We start from the raw sequence: 14,796 nt of genomic DNA, 5'->3' as shown, positions 1-14,796 counted from the left end.
TTAAATATACAACTATCCTAAATGAGGGATCTCATTACAGATTTGGCATTGTGGCCCAGGAGCCGATCACTGATTGAAGAGACTGACACACTCACAAGTGCTACGTCCTCTTATCTGAGGGTGATGGTATAGCTTCCCTGAGGGCACATCATAGCTGTTGGAGGCCTCCTTGACCCTGATGGTCATTGGAGTGCCCATGATGATTGTGCTGAAATAGGTCTCAGGACACAGGGTGTGTAGGTGGGGGTAAGGTGATTGATGTAACTCCCTTTGACAGTCGGAATCTCTTATTGGTGCAGGCTTCCACTTTTACTAGTGTGCAATATTCTCTCTCATATACTCTCTACAAATTCCCAATTGTAGGTTGAAGATCATCAAGGTTTCCCTGTCTGTCCTGGGCCTGCATAGATTACACTTGACATATACAACTGTGCAAACAGGCTTATGTATTTAAAAAAAAAAAAGAAGAAGCTGTTTTTTTGGTGTTTCCATTGGGGCACTGAAAGTGTAGTTGTAGAGGCTAGAAAGGCTAAAGGACCCTTGGGGACATCATCACAAAAAATCCACAGATTCTTCCTCAGGAGCATTCTGTAGTGTGTTCTCCAAATTCCTGCAGCATAAACCTCCTGACTTTTGGTGCATTTGCTGTTGACCATCTTTCAATTTCTCATTGCAAAGCTTGAAATCTGCAAGTAAAAACCCACAGTAAAAGTAGGGCTATGTTCACATTTGTGTTGGAGACTTCATTGGCACAGTACACACTAGAAACTGATGAAGGAAGAAGTCCTCCGGCGGCTTCAGTTCAAAAAGTACAGACTCTCTGCGCACCCGATTATGATCTCTGTGTAACTGCTGTGTTAGTGGTACGCCTCGCCGTTGTTTGGGTGTCTCAACTGATCCGAACAAGAAAGAGGTGACACCAGTGTGAACCTAGTGTAAGAGATAAATAGCAAAATAATATATAGTAATAGAATACAAGTAAGGCAACATGCATGCATCACTAGGCCATGATGGATTGGCACAGACATCACATGGATGACATCTGTGTGCCGCCCATGTGTCCACAGCCCCATTCATTAACCACATGAGGACCTCCGTACGTAAATTTACGGCCTCATGTGCTGGTACCTAAAGACCGGACTATTGCCGAAATACGTCCGGCCTTTAGGTACCTTTCTGGCGGGGGGAGGGGTGCGGGGGGGGGGGCAGGGGTTAGGTGTTACTAACACCTAACCCCTTCCTCCATAACGTCCAGTCGGAACTGAGTCCGACTGGACGTGTTAACCCTTTCGATCGGCCGTCAAACATCACGGCGCGATCAAAAGGGATCCGCCGACAGGTTAACCCGATCGGCACCCCCCGCGGCGAGATCGGGGGGTGCCGATGTCAGTACAAGGTAGTCTGGGGTCTGGCCAGTGACCCCAGACTACCGGAGCCCCACATACCTGGTGATCCTGCCAGGCGGTGGAGGAAGTGAGCGATGTGTCTCACTTCCTCTGCAGCTTACAGGACACGAGCAGGCTCATGTCCTGCTCGTGTCCTGTCTGCTACTGTGCTGAATCAGCTGATGCTTTCATCAAAGCATCAACTGATTCAAGTTGTCCTAAAGGGACACATGAAAAAGTAAAAAAAAAGTTTAAAAAAAAAAAAAAAAGTGTATGAAAAAAGTAATAAAGTTCTAAAGTCCAAAAATCCCTTTTTTCTATACAAAATGAATTATATAAAAAAAAAGCACTAAAAAATTAAAAAAAGCAATGCATATTTGGTATCGCCACGTCCGTAACAACCTGTACAATAAAACTGAAATAATATTTAATGTACACGGTGAACGTCGGAAAAAAAAAAAACGGAAAAAACTCGCCGGAAATAATGATTTTTTGCCATCTCATCCTACAAAATATGCTATAAAAAGTGATCAAAAAGTCATATTCACCCCACAACAGTGCCAATAAAAAGCGCACATTTTCCCGCAAAAAATAAGCCCTCAACCAACACTGTCAACCGAAAAATAAAAATGTTACGTCTCTCAGAAGATGGCGATGCAAAAAACATTGATTTATGTCCCCATATGTGTTTTTGTTCTGCAGACTTAGTATCGCATAAAAAAATAACATAAATGAGGTATCGCCGTAACCGTACCGACCCGCAGAATAAAGGTCACATGTTACTTATACTGTACGCTGCATGGCGAAAAATTTAAAATGTAAAACTCAATGCAGGATTGATTTTTTTTTTTTAAATCCAGCAAGAAAGAGTTAATAAAATGTAATCAGTAAGTTGTAGGCACCCAAAGATGGTGTCATTACAAAATGCATCTCATCCTGCAAACAACAAGCCCTTATATGGCCATGTCACCAGAAAAATAAAGAAAATATAGCCTCTACCAATGTGAAGGCAAAACCCCCAAAAAATCGCCAAATTATTAGAACACAACTGGCTGCGGCAGGTAGGGAATATATAAGCTGTGCGAGCGAATATCAGGGGACACCCCAGATTTACAGCTTATGAGCGAAAAAACACCAGAAGTGACCCCCAAAGTGACCCCCAGAGTGACTCCCCCAATCATAGGAGCTACTGGGACATAGTAGGGAATTTGGTGTCTGCAATGTTCTCCGCACTGCTTATATATTCCCTCTTCGCCATCCGCTGTGCAGTCAAGTCTGGGATACTAATACTCACTACACCCCCTGATAAATTCTTTGAGGGGTGCAGTTTTCAAAATGGGGTCACTCCTTTGGGGAATCCACTTTTCTGGTACCTTACAGGCTCTACAGACATGACATGGCGTCCAGATACCAAACATCAAAATCTGTACTCCAAAAGCCGCATCGCGCTCTTTCGCTTCTGTGCCCTGCTGTGCGCCCAAACTGCAGTTTATGCCACATGTATGACATATGTATGACACTGGTGTACCCGTTATATCGGACGTAATGTCATATGTGGGAATAAACTGATATTAGGGCACAGCTGGACGCAAAAAGGAAGAAGGGTTATTGGGTTTTTGGAGCACAGACGGTTTGGTTTTTGGATGCCATGACACTTTTGTAGAGCTGAAACGCCAGTAAAGTGGAATCCCCTGATATGAGACCTTATTTTGGAAACTACACCCCTGAAGGATTTCTCCAGGGGTACAGAGAGCATTTTTAACCCCCAAGTGTTGCTATAACTTATTATCCATAAATGAATACGAAGCTGATTGTGAGAGGTGAAAATGACAATTTTTCCAGGAATACGTCATTTCAGTGCGTAATATGTTGTGCCCGACTTGTATCAGAGATGAACGCTCTAAAAGCTGTTGTGCCCGGGATACCCGCTTACCAGTTTTTGGAGTGTCTCTGCTGACATAAGTTGGGCACAACATATCGGGCACTAAAATGGCGAATCTCTGGAAATTTTTCATTTTTAACTTCTCATTATCAGCTGTGATTTCATTTCTGGAAACTAAATAAATGCAACACTCAAGGGTGAAAAATGCTCACTACACCACTTGATAAATCCCATGAGTGGGCTAGTGTCCAAAATGGGGTGACATGTCTTCGGATTCCACTTTATTGGCAATTCAGGGGCTTTGCAAAAGTGGCATGGTGTCCTAAAACCAAACTGTGCTCCAAAAACCAAAATAGCGCTCCTTCCCTTCTGTGCCCGGCTGTGCCCAAACAGCCATTTATACCCACATATGGCATTAAGTCCATTATCCGGGGTACACCAGTGTCATACATGTGGGCATACACCGCTATTTGGGTACCCAGCAGGGCGCAGATGTGAAGGAGCGATATGTGCTTTTGGAGTGCAGATTTATATTCTTTGTTTTTGGACACCACGTCACATTTGCAGAGGCCCTAAAATTGTCCCTACAAAATGGGATCACTTCTTGGTGAATTCCAGTTTACTGTCACCTGTGTAGTTTCTAAAATGGGGTCACAATGGGGGGTTTCCATTGTATTGATACTTTAGGGGCTCAGCTAATGCGACATGGCACCTGAGAACTATTCCAGCCACATCTGCTTTCTAAAAGCCAAATAACGCTCTTTCCATTCTGAGCCCCACCATGTACCCATACAGCAGATTATGGCCACATATGGGGTATTGCCGTGTTAAGAAGAAATTGTGTAACAAACTCTGTTTTTTTTTTTTAATTCTTCAGCTACTTGCAAAATTAAAAATATGGCGCTAAATGGACGATTAATTGGAAAAAAAAGTAATTTTTCATTTTTACGTCTCATTGTTAATAAAATCTGTGAATCAGCTGTGAGGCCAAAATGCTCACCAAACCCCTAGATAAATTCTATGAGGGGTGTAGTTTCCAAAATGGGGTCACTTTTAGGGGGTTTCCACTTTATTGATACACTAGGGGCTCTGCAAATGCGACATGGCACCTGAAAAATATTCCAGCAAAATCTGCCCTTCAAAAGCCAAATAGCGCTCTTTCCATTCTGAGCCCCGCCATGTTCCCATACAGTAGATTATGACCACATATGGGGCATTTCTGTGTTCAGGAGAAATTGTGTAACGAACTTTAGGGAGCTTTTTTTCCTTTATCCTCTTGTGAAAATGAAAAATTTGGGGCTAAATTGACAGTTTGTTGGAAAAAAAGTAAATTTTCATTTTCATGTCCCAATGTTAATAAAATCTGTGAAACAGCTGTAGGGTCAAAATGCTCACTCTACCCTTTGATATGTTCTGTGGGGGGTGTAGTTTCCAAAATGGGGTCACTTTTAGGGGGTTTCCACTGTGTTGGTTCTCTAGGGGCTCTGCAAATGCGACATGGCACCTAAAAATTATTCCAGCAAAATCTGCCATCCAAAAGCAAAATAGCGCTCCTTCCATTCTGAGCCCCGCCATGTTCCCATACAGCAGAATATGGCCACATATGGGGTATTGCTGTGTTCAGGATAAATTGTTTAACAAACTTTGGGGGGCTTTTACTCCTTTAACCCCTTGTGAAAATGAAAACTTTGGGGATAAAGTGACATTTTAGTAATTTTTCTTTTACACATTCCAATGTTAGTAAAATCTGTGAAACAACTGTACGGTCTAAATGCTCACTATACCCCTTGATGAATTCCGTGAGGGGTGTAGATTCTAAAATGGGGTCACTTTTGGGGGGTTTCCATTGTTTTGGTACGCTAAGGGCTCTGCAAATGTGACATGGTGCCTGAAAATTATTCCAGCAAAATATGCTGTTCAAACACCCAGTGTCACTCCTTCCCTTTCGTGCACTGCCGTGTGCCCAAAAATCAGTTTACACCCACATGTGGGGTATTTCTGTGCACGGGAGAAATTGCATAACAAAATGTGAGATGCATTTTCTCCTTTAACCCTTTGTGAATGTGTTAATTTTAGGTCTAAATGAATGTATTAGTGAAAAAAAATGAAATGTCTAAATTTGACCTCCATATTATTTTTATTCTTATGAAATGCTTAAAGGGTTAACAAACATCCCAAATGCTGTTTTGAATAATTTGAGGGGTGTAGTTTTGAAAATGGGGTGATTTATGGGGGTTTCTATTATATAGGCCTTTATAATTCCTTTCAGAACTGAAGTGTTCCCTAAAAAATTAGTTTGAGGAATTTTCTTGTAAATCTGGAAAATCGCTGTTACACTTGTAAGCCTTGTAACATCCAAAATGAATTAAAAGACGATCAAAAGATGATGCCGATATAAAGCAGAGATATGGGAGATAATATTTATTCATGTATTTGGATGGTATGACTATCTGCCTGAAAAGCAGAGAATTTCACATTTTGAAAATTGCAATTTTTTCCAAATTTCCATCAAATTTGCTATTTTTTTTTTATAAATAAATACAAAAATATTGATTAGTGTTTACCACTAACATGAAGTATAATGTGTTACGAAAAAACAATTTCAAAATCACTTGTGTAAGTTAAAGCGTCTCAAAGTTATTGCCATTTAAAGTGACACATGTCAGTTTTGAAAAAAGAGGCCCGGTCCTTAATGTACTTCTGGGCCTGGTCCTTAACCGGTTAAGGTCAGTGAGTCCTGATCTTTGCTCACATCTCATGGGCACATTCACAGCACCCGTGAATATACTGTACATTGTCTTGTGTATGGGCCATAGAGCTGATGGGTCAGTGCGCTAGCCATGAAAACCACAAGTCATGTGCATGAGGCCTCAGAGAAATATATAGATAAATAATAAATACTAACAAAATACAAATAATAGAAATAAATAATAAATAATAAAATTTTCTTTGCGCTACTGGTTTGAGGCATCAAATGTGTATTAGTTTTGTTCGCTCACATCACTCACTGTTGATTTGCCGCTGCTCAGTTGTGGCCGCTAACCCACTGCTATCATGCACTGTGTGGCCCCAGTCCTAGGCCTTATTCACACATCCGATTTTTCCCATTCACAGACCGGACAGACTCCTACTTATTTTTGTGTGATAAACGGATCACTTTTTTTTTTTTTGTAATTTAATGTAGTTTTCTATTTCTCTGGTTTCCATGTACAGTCTGATCTTCATATACCTATAGGCTATAATGGTGCTCCGTAGTCCACAAATGGTTCATTGGTCTGTGGAGATAAAAAGGACATCTGAATACGGCCAAGGAAATGAATGGTGACGTAGTCCAAGATTATCATGGGTATCACTAAAAGCGGATGTGTGAATAAAGTCTTACCAACTGTGGTAATCCCAACAAAACAGGAAGGAGTAAAACTTAGATCATCATAGCTTCGGATCCTGTACTGTATAAAGTATGAACACAATCTTGTGCTGTCTTGATCTATGACCTGGACAGAGCTGGTGTCTGTTTGCCTGTCACCCTGACCTTTGCTTGTTTATAGATGGCTAATGTGATGTCCGCTGTGACCTGGCCTGTCCCTGACCACATTCTTTTACAGAAAGCCTGCTTTACACACTAACCTACATATTGATCACACCACTTTTGTGGCGTAGTTCACACCTATATTGTGGTACAGCTGTAGGGGAAAAAAATAAAATTTTTCCCAATGCTCAACATTTTGGATATTCACACTGGAATATGGACATGCTCTGCATTGGTCTAACTGTTATCTGAACCTACTTTCACACTAGCATTGTAATGTCCATTGCTCTGATCTGTCAGAGGATCAGAACAACGTACATTAAAACTGCAAGAACGATGGACATAAATGGAAGACTTTCTCCTTGTATCCATCACTAGTGAGCGTAGTGGTAAAATAAAAACAGAAGGTCCCTTCTGTCGGCTGTCTGCTTTTTGTTAAACAGATCAAAAAGTGCAGCATGCGCCAAGTGTGCCCTTTAATAATCTGCCAGGCAGGCCCACTCCATTGAAGTCTATGGGAGCAACGCTGTTCTCTTTTTATAACATGGCTGCACACATGTGAATAGGTCTTAAATCTTTAACATTACAACGTACCCTTTTAAGTGCACATAATATAATTGTGTTGCTGTTGAAATTCAATAAATGGTTTATTGGCAGAATTACTTCTGCTTGCCACTAGATGGTGCTGATAGGTAAATTGAGAGAGGCAGCCATTGTCTAAAGCCACAAACAACTATTGGATTTGTCATATCTTCTACATGATGAGGAGCAGGGCTGGAATTCAGAGGGGCTGAAAATAGACGGAGTTTTGTTTATATTTCTCTGTGGCCTATTTATCTGTAGTCTCGGCAGTGTCGTACTGGCCCCTGCACACAGTATAATGTTCCATAGCAGCCCCTGCACACAGTATAATGTCCCATAACAGCCCCTGCTCACAGTATAATGTCCCATATCGTCCCTACACACTGTATAATGTCACATAGCAGCCCCTCCACACGGTATTATGTCCCATCATGGCCCCTACGGTGTTCGTTGCAAATATTGCAAAAATTTTGGGTTTTGCAGAACCCGAAACTTTTGGGGTACACCACTCATGAACTATTATTATACTCTGGGTAGAACCTCAGAGTATAATGCTCAAAGGTCCAGTGGAGGTGAAAAACCAGGGTTACTCATCTCTCTGGCGCGACTCCCTGCTGTTTTCGGTCCTCTTCAATGACATCACAGATGTGGTGTCACTGCAGAGGCTGTCCAGGAATTGAAGTAACCCATGTAGTAGACGGGGATGTGAAAAATTAATTTTAAAAAAAGCATACTCACCTTTCGCTGACGCTCTATTGCCTGCTGCCAGAGCCTTCTTGCCAGGAGTCTTGCAACTCTTGTGACTGCTGAGACCTGAGGCAGAGGATTCGCCCTGTACAGCTGATGGGGCATGGTGTCAGCCCTTTACCAATTACACCTGGACAATCCCTTTAATATCCCTCCCTAAGGGCTAGTTCACATGGCAAAAACCTTTTCTGCCATGTAACGGCATCCCGCTTCCGATTAGGCCCGAATGAATGGGCCTAATGAGCTGCGGAGGAAGATAGGGCGTCACTTCTTTTACTCGCTAGCTGAAAAAAAAAAAGCGAGGGACTCTCATTGAAATGAATGGGAGTCATTTTTACAGGCGGATTTCGAGGCGGTTTCCGCGTCAAAATCCGCCTGCAAAAAACTCTATGTGAACATACCCTAATGCCCCACACTTTAATGCCCTCCCTGCAGTATATTAGCCCCCATCACTGCCCCCACACAATATAATGGCCCCATCACTGGTCGCCATACAGTATGGGGGTAATGGCACTGGATTAGCTATATACAGAACCTGAGACTAACACCTGTAGCACAAAGAGACTAAACTGGGTTTTAATCTGCACAACGTCAGTTACTGCTATGGCTTCATCTGCAAAATTCAACCTGCTGCGACTCATGCAGACCTACTGCAGCAAAAAACATCTCATTTTGGGTAGTTTTTGCTGTGTCAGCTATAACATGCTAATGTATTTTCCCAATGGAAATTCAGCAGTGACTTCTTACCTAAGGTGGATAGGATTTAGTTTTAAAAGTATTTATTGAATGGAAACATACATCATTAGAAGAGTACATCACAATATAGAGTGGTGCTGAGAACAAAAGAGAATAGAAAATAGTGTAACAGAGAATCATCACAAAAGTAGTCTTTATATTCCAGCAGAGATGTCAGTGTATGTGATGAATTACCTATTGAATATACTGATAAAATATCTGATTAAAAACACTACAATTCAATTATAAAGAGAGGCCACAGAGAAAAGAAACAAAACAAGCAACACACACTTAAAGGGGTTTTCTGGCAAAAAAATGGTTTTTTTTTTGCTTTTTTTTTCTCTGTTAATGCTAGTAATGGGTTAATAAATGCACCCATATACCTTTACCTGTGTTTTGAGTGATTTCTGGTGTATCCAGGAGCTCCAAGTATTTCCTGCATTTGTTTACCTGGTTCAGCTTACTGCTATGTAACTTCCACACTAACCCCTCTCACCTTACTCTCTCCCTCCAATACACCCCTGCCTGACTTTCTAGCTATCCCACCCACTACTAGCCTAACCCTTGACCCCATTATATACTTACCTTCCAGGCTTCTTCCTGCAGGACGGCCCCTCCTTCTTTACTGATTCTGCATGCGCGCGTTCTTCTCCCAGCGCTGCTCTGTTCTTTACATCGATGATCCTACTGCGCATGCTGATCTCCGCGGCCACCTTCACTTCCCTTTCAACCTTCGAGGAGGCTTTATGCGTCCCATATCATGCCGCTGATGGTGAACAGTGTCAGGACATCACTGACAGCAACATGTTGTGAAATGCACGGGACCTGCCGGAGGGCTGAAGAGGAAGCGGAGGCGGTCATGAGTAGGATCGGGGATCAGTAAGTAAGGTTGCCGGGCTGCAGCAGGAGTATTTGTTAGAAATGAGCGAGTAGTATTTGATCGAGTAGGTATTTGATCGAATACTACAGTATTCAAAATACTCGTACTCGGTCAAATACCACGCGGTAAACGCAGTAAAAATTCAATTCCCCTCTCACCTTCCCTAGCGCTTTTTTTTACTCCAATAACTATGCAGGGGAGGTGGGACAGGAGCTAGGACAACATAGGCATAATGTTAGGACTGAATACATCTGAACTATAAAAAACAAAAAACTGCAGTCTGCAGTAGTTGATACCTTTTTTAATGGCTAACTAATAATGATGACAGATTACAACGTTTCGAAGCTCTGGGCTTCTACTTCCGGTATATCCAGTAGCGTAACTACCACCCTAGCAGCAGAGGCAGCTGCCACAGGGCCCGGGACATTAGGGGCCCGGTGACAGCCATGTCAAAAGTTCGCCATGGGGCCCCGCCTTTCCTAGTTACGCCACTGGGTATATCTAAAAACAATTTATAAAGGCTGCATATTTATGTACAAACGGACACTCAGGAATAGAATTCTAGGAGGGAGAGTGGAAGAAGGTTATTGGTTATTGTTACATACAAATAAACAATTCATCAGTTTGCAATGTTCTTATCAGTTCAGAGAGTGTCTTTATGGTTGTCTCAGTTCAGTGATTTCTGTAGGATGCCATGTGACAGATTCATCCCTTCTTGCAATGTTTGAAGCAGGGTCATAAACTTGTACTCATAAATCTGTCTCTCTTTCCTTGATTTAAAATTCCCTCTTAAAACCAAAATTTTCATGCCATTGGAAATATTATGATCTTCATTGCTGAAATGTTTTTTTTTTTTTTGTTAATTTTTCCCTATCAGTATGTCTTTTTTGGAATATGGGATGGAAATCCATGCAAGCACGGGGAGAACATACAAACTCCTTGCAGATGGTTTTATGCCCTTGGTGGGATTTGAACACCAGGACTCCAGCTCTGCAGGGCTAACCACTGAGCCACCGTGTGGCCCCCCCATTGCTGAAATGTTTTGACACAGGAAGGTCCATTCTTTGTTCTCTAATTGTATGACGATGTGAGTTCATCTGCATTCTAAGCTTCTGACCAGCCTCTCCAACATACAGATTTTCAGTGGAACATTTGGTGCATAATATTAGATACACTACATTAGGTGTGTTACAGGTGAATTTACCTGGGATTTTATATTCCCTGTTGGAATTTGGTATTTTTATCTTGTCGGTGGTCAGTATATGAGGGCAGGTTTTGCACCTTTTCTGTTTCTGTTAGTTGGAGGTGACAGTGACGCTAGGTTCACACTAGCGTTCGGGTCTCCGTTCTGTGGTTTCCGTCTTCCGCATGCAAGAAGACGGAAACCTGTCAGACCGGGTCCAGCCATGAGCGGCGGTGAGCGTTTTATGCTCTCCGCCGCGAAACCGTTTTTTTTTCAAATCGGACAGAGTACTGCATGTCCGACTCTGTGTCCGATTTTAAAAAAACGGTTTTGCGGCAGACAGCATAAAACGCTCACCGCCGCTCACGGCCGGACATCTTTCAAACCCATTCAAATGGGAATGAGATGCAGGATGGAGTGTGTGTGTGTGTCTGTCTGTGTTTGTCATACTGGGGGCAGAGATGGAGGGGGGACATGAAACTGGGGGCAGATGAAAGGGGATATGAAACTGGAGGAGAAATGGAGGGGAAGGGGGGGAAACCGGTGGCAGAGATGGAGGAGGGGACATGAAACTGGGGGAAGAGATAGAGGGGGGACAAATTGGGGGCAAATGAAAGGGGATAAGAAACTGAGGGAGAAATGAAGGGGGGGGGGGTGATGAAACCGGGGGCAGACATGGAGGAGGGGACATGAAATGGAGCAGATGAAGGGGGCACTTAAACTGGGGGACATTAAACTGGGGACAACTGGAGGGGGCATTAAAGGGGCTCTATCAGCAAAATTTTATTTTGCTGATAGAGCCCCTTTAAACCATGGGAGTAGCTGGAGGGGGACCTGTCTGCCTCTAGTTGCCCCCAGTGTAATGTCCCCCTCCAGCTACCCCTACGGTTGAATGTCTGCTTCTAGCTGCTCGAGTTTAATGTCACCCTCCAGTAGCCCCCCGTTTAACGTCTCACTTAATCTGCCATTAATTTATTGTCCCCCTCCAACTACCCCCATTGCTGATGTCCCTTCCAGATGCTCAGGTTTCATGTTTAAACTGGGACACCAGGAGAGGGCCCTAATACTGTGGGGCAGTTGGAAGGGAACACTACAATGTGGGGACATATAATGTACGGGTGACTGTAGGAGGATTATACTGTGTCGGGGGACATGAAAAGTGAATGGGCGGAGTCAACATAAAGTGGGCGGAGCTAAACTTACAGCGCCACACATTTTGTCCCTCTTTCTGTTGTTCAAACGTTGGGCGGTATGATCCATCTATCTATCTACCTATCTATCTATCTATCTATCTATCTATCTATCTATCTACCTATCTATCTATCTATCTATCTATCTATCTATCAGTGGGAGTAGCTTTATATATACTGTGTATATATATATATATATATATATATATATATATATATATATATATAATATGTATGTATCTATCTATAAAGATATATATAGAAATACATCTATCAATCAATCTATATGCTAAATATGTATATATGTATAGAAAATAAGAGGAGCTATATAATATACAAATAAATGCAACGTACAATATTGATTATATCTTTTCTTGTCAATAAAGATTCTTTGGGGAAAAAAAAAGAACAGACACTACGATAAATCCATCCTAAAGAGGGCGCATCGGAGCTGCAAAAGAGAACGGTGGCCCGGAAGAGGCAAAACAGTATGTTTAGAGCAGAGTGAGGAGACACCGCGCATGCGTCTAGTGGATTGTATCCTCCGTGAGGGAGACCGTGCGCGCCAGGGTCGTGTATCGTGTCCGCGGTGCGGTGTTATCATCGGCAGGACATACAGCGAGTACAGGGATGGTCCGGGGCGCCCCTACCTCTCAGCACGGCCTGTGAGAGCCATGCTGCCCGGGGCCCCGGACCCCCCGGGGTGGAGGAGGAGATGGGGGAGGCAGCCGGGCCCCGGGCTGTTGTGTCCGTCCCTGCTGGTTCTGCTTCTAGTTCTCCTTGGAGTCAGTGAGTGTCAGCCAGGGCCTGGAAGCACCGGAGAGCCCGGTCTGAACGTGTATATGAGCGAGGAGGAGGTGCGGCGGCTTATCGGTGAGTGTGGCCGGGCGGGGGATGGTGACCTGCAGCAGCGGCCATTGTCCTGACACTAGTGGGGGCTCCAGTCTGTGTCCTGCGCTGCACATCATGGGACTGGCTGGCTTCTCTGTGTTGTCTGTGCTTGGTTACATTGTAATGTCATACAATGGATGTTTTGTTGCAACTTCTGTTCAATGCAAAACTTATATTGATTTCTATGGTGAGAGAATGGATGTGACTAGTTGTGTTGCCGTCTGGATGTGACTAGTTGTGTTGCCGTCTTCTATCTTTCCACTTAATGGATGATTGCTGATACTGGATGACCGAAGTGTCCTTTCGCTGGAGAAGTAGATGGGCCATGTCTTGTGTTTGGCTGTGACATTTCTATAGGGTGCTGGTATTTTCGGGGTGTTGTAGACTCATTGTCCCCAATCTGTGGCTATTGCAGAGCTACAATTTTTACCTTGCTGGAAGTTGTAGTACAGCGACGTCTGGGGAGCCACAGGTTTGGGATCACTGCTGTAGAGCGATTGGACTGGACAAATGGAAACTCTCTGTGCTAGTTGATGGGTTAGAATGGGCCCTGGCCTGGATTTACATGTCTTATCCATATGGGGCACAAGGACACTATAGAAGAGGTTCACATCTGACATTGGAAAGGGTAACTTTTCGTTTGGCGGACAGTCAGTCTACAGCAAAATAATGCAGTGGAAGAAAACAAAGCAAAAACTTTATTTTTTTTCTTCTTCACGGTTATGCTTGTATTGTTGCCTTCCCCTGTCGGTCTGTGGGTAAACACTGTTTTCCATATAAAATTGAGGCCCTGTTCACATTTGCGTTTAGGGAATTTGCTTGGGGACCCCTGAATGGAAACATATCCACCTAAAAAAGTGGTTATCTCTGGAAACCCGCAAACCCCATAGACTATAATGGGGTCCATGTGGTTTGTGCACGAAACATGTGGAGAGAAAAATGCTGCAAGCGGGTTTCCTTAGGTAACCACTTTTTGCGGAGTCCTGGAACGGAAACCCGAAATCAGATGTGAATAGGGTCTAACATGCTTTTTTGTAAGTGCTGCATTTTCCACATTTGTTTTTCTGCACTATTGGGATGAGAGTGTTATATGCAGCAGATCTCTTCGCCATATTCCTGCCACATGTGGCCTAAGGCCCAGTTCACATCTCTAACCCAAAGCAATCTCAATACTAGATAAAAAACAAAGATACCCGCAAAAACTCAAAGCACCAACTAAGTATCAATGTATAAATAACACAAAAAATTCTTTTGATTTTAAATCTAAATTTATTGTTACAAAAATGTTTTTAATTGTAAAAAATATTGGTATAAGGAAAACACAAACACATAAAAACATTTAAAAACACACAACAAGAGTGGAGGTCGCACTGGACTGAGCAGCTCCAGCAGGTGTATAATCTGCTAGTGGTGTAGGGGATGAGAACAGCCACAATTAATGTGTGTATAGAGAGGCTCAGTATTTTGTATCTATAAATGTAAATAGGCTCCTATTGCCCACAATATCACAAGATCAGGGCACTTAATTGAGAAAATATATCTGTAGCATTGCAAAGATCATACCCACTTCACCACTATATAGTAAGAGCATATAAGGTAACAGAACCAATGTAAAGTTACACACACATGCCAGTATTACATAAGCCAACCTACATAGGACAAAATGTGAAGCATATACATAAATCACTGCTCACCAGTTGCGACCTCCACTCTGAGCCCCAACGGACCGTTTCGCCCCTGCTTCTTCAGTTCACATCTCTGCTCGGGGATTACATTCCCCACTCCACTTGAA

General features: G+C 42.9%; 1 protein-coding gene across 2 annotated transcripts in view; it reads left to right on the top strand.

Annotated features, from left to right (window-relative positions):
* The first annotated feature begins 12,609 nt into the window (after nucleotides 1–12,609).
* Nucleotides 12,610–14,796, top strand: part of RYK (receptor like tyrosine kinase) — an 86,775-nt gene continuing 84,588 nt past the window's right edge. For both annotated transcript variants that reach the window (XM_075269050.1, XM_075269049.1), the window contains exon 1: nucleotides 12,610–12,986. In XM_075269050.1, coding sequence (XP_075125151.1) covers nucleotides 12,635–12,986 — 352 coding nt within the window. In that variant the 5' untranslated portion in view covers nucleotides 12,610–12,634. The remainder of the gene's footprint in view (nucleotides 12,987–14,796) is intronic.

Source organism: Leptodactylus fuscus, chromosome 3 (assembly GCF_031893055.1).
Source record: "Leptodactylus fuscus isolate aLepFus1 chromosome 3, aLepFus1.hap2, whole genome shotgun sequence".
Taxonomy (NCBI): domain Eukaryota; kingdom Metazoa; phylum Chordata; class Amphibia; order Anura; family Leptodactylidae; genus Leptodactylus; species Leptodactylus fuscus.
This window is presented reverse-complemented; position numbering and strand designations above follow the sequence as displayed.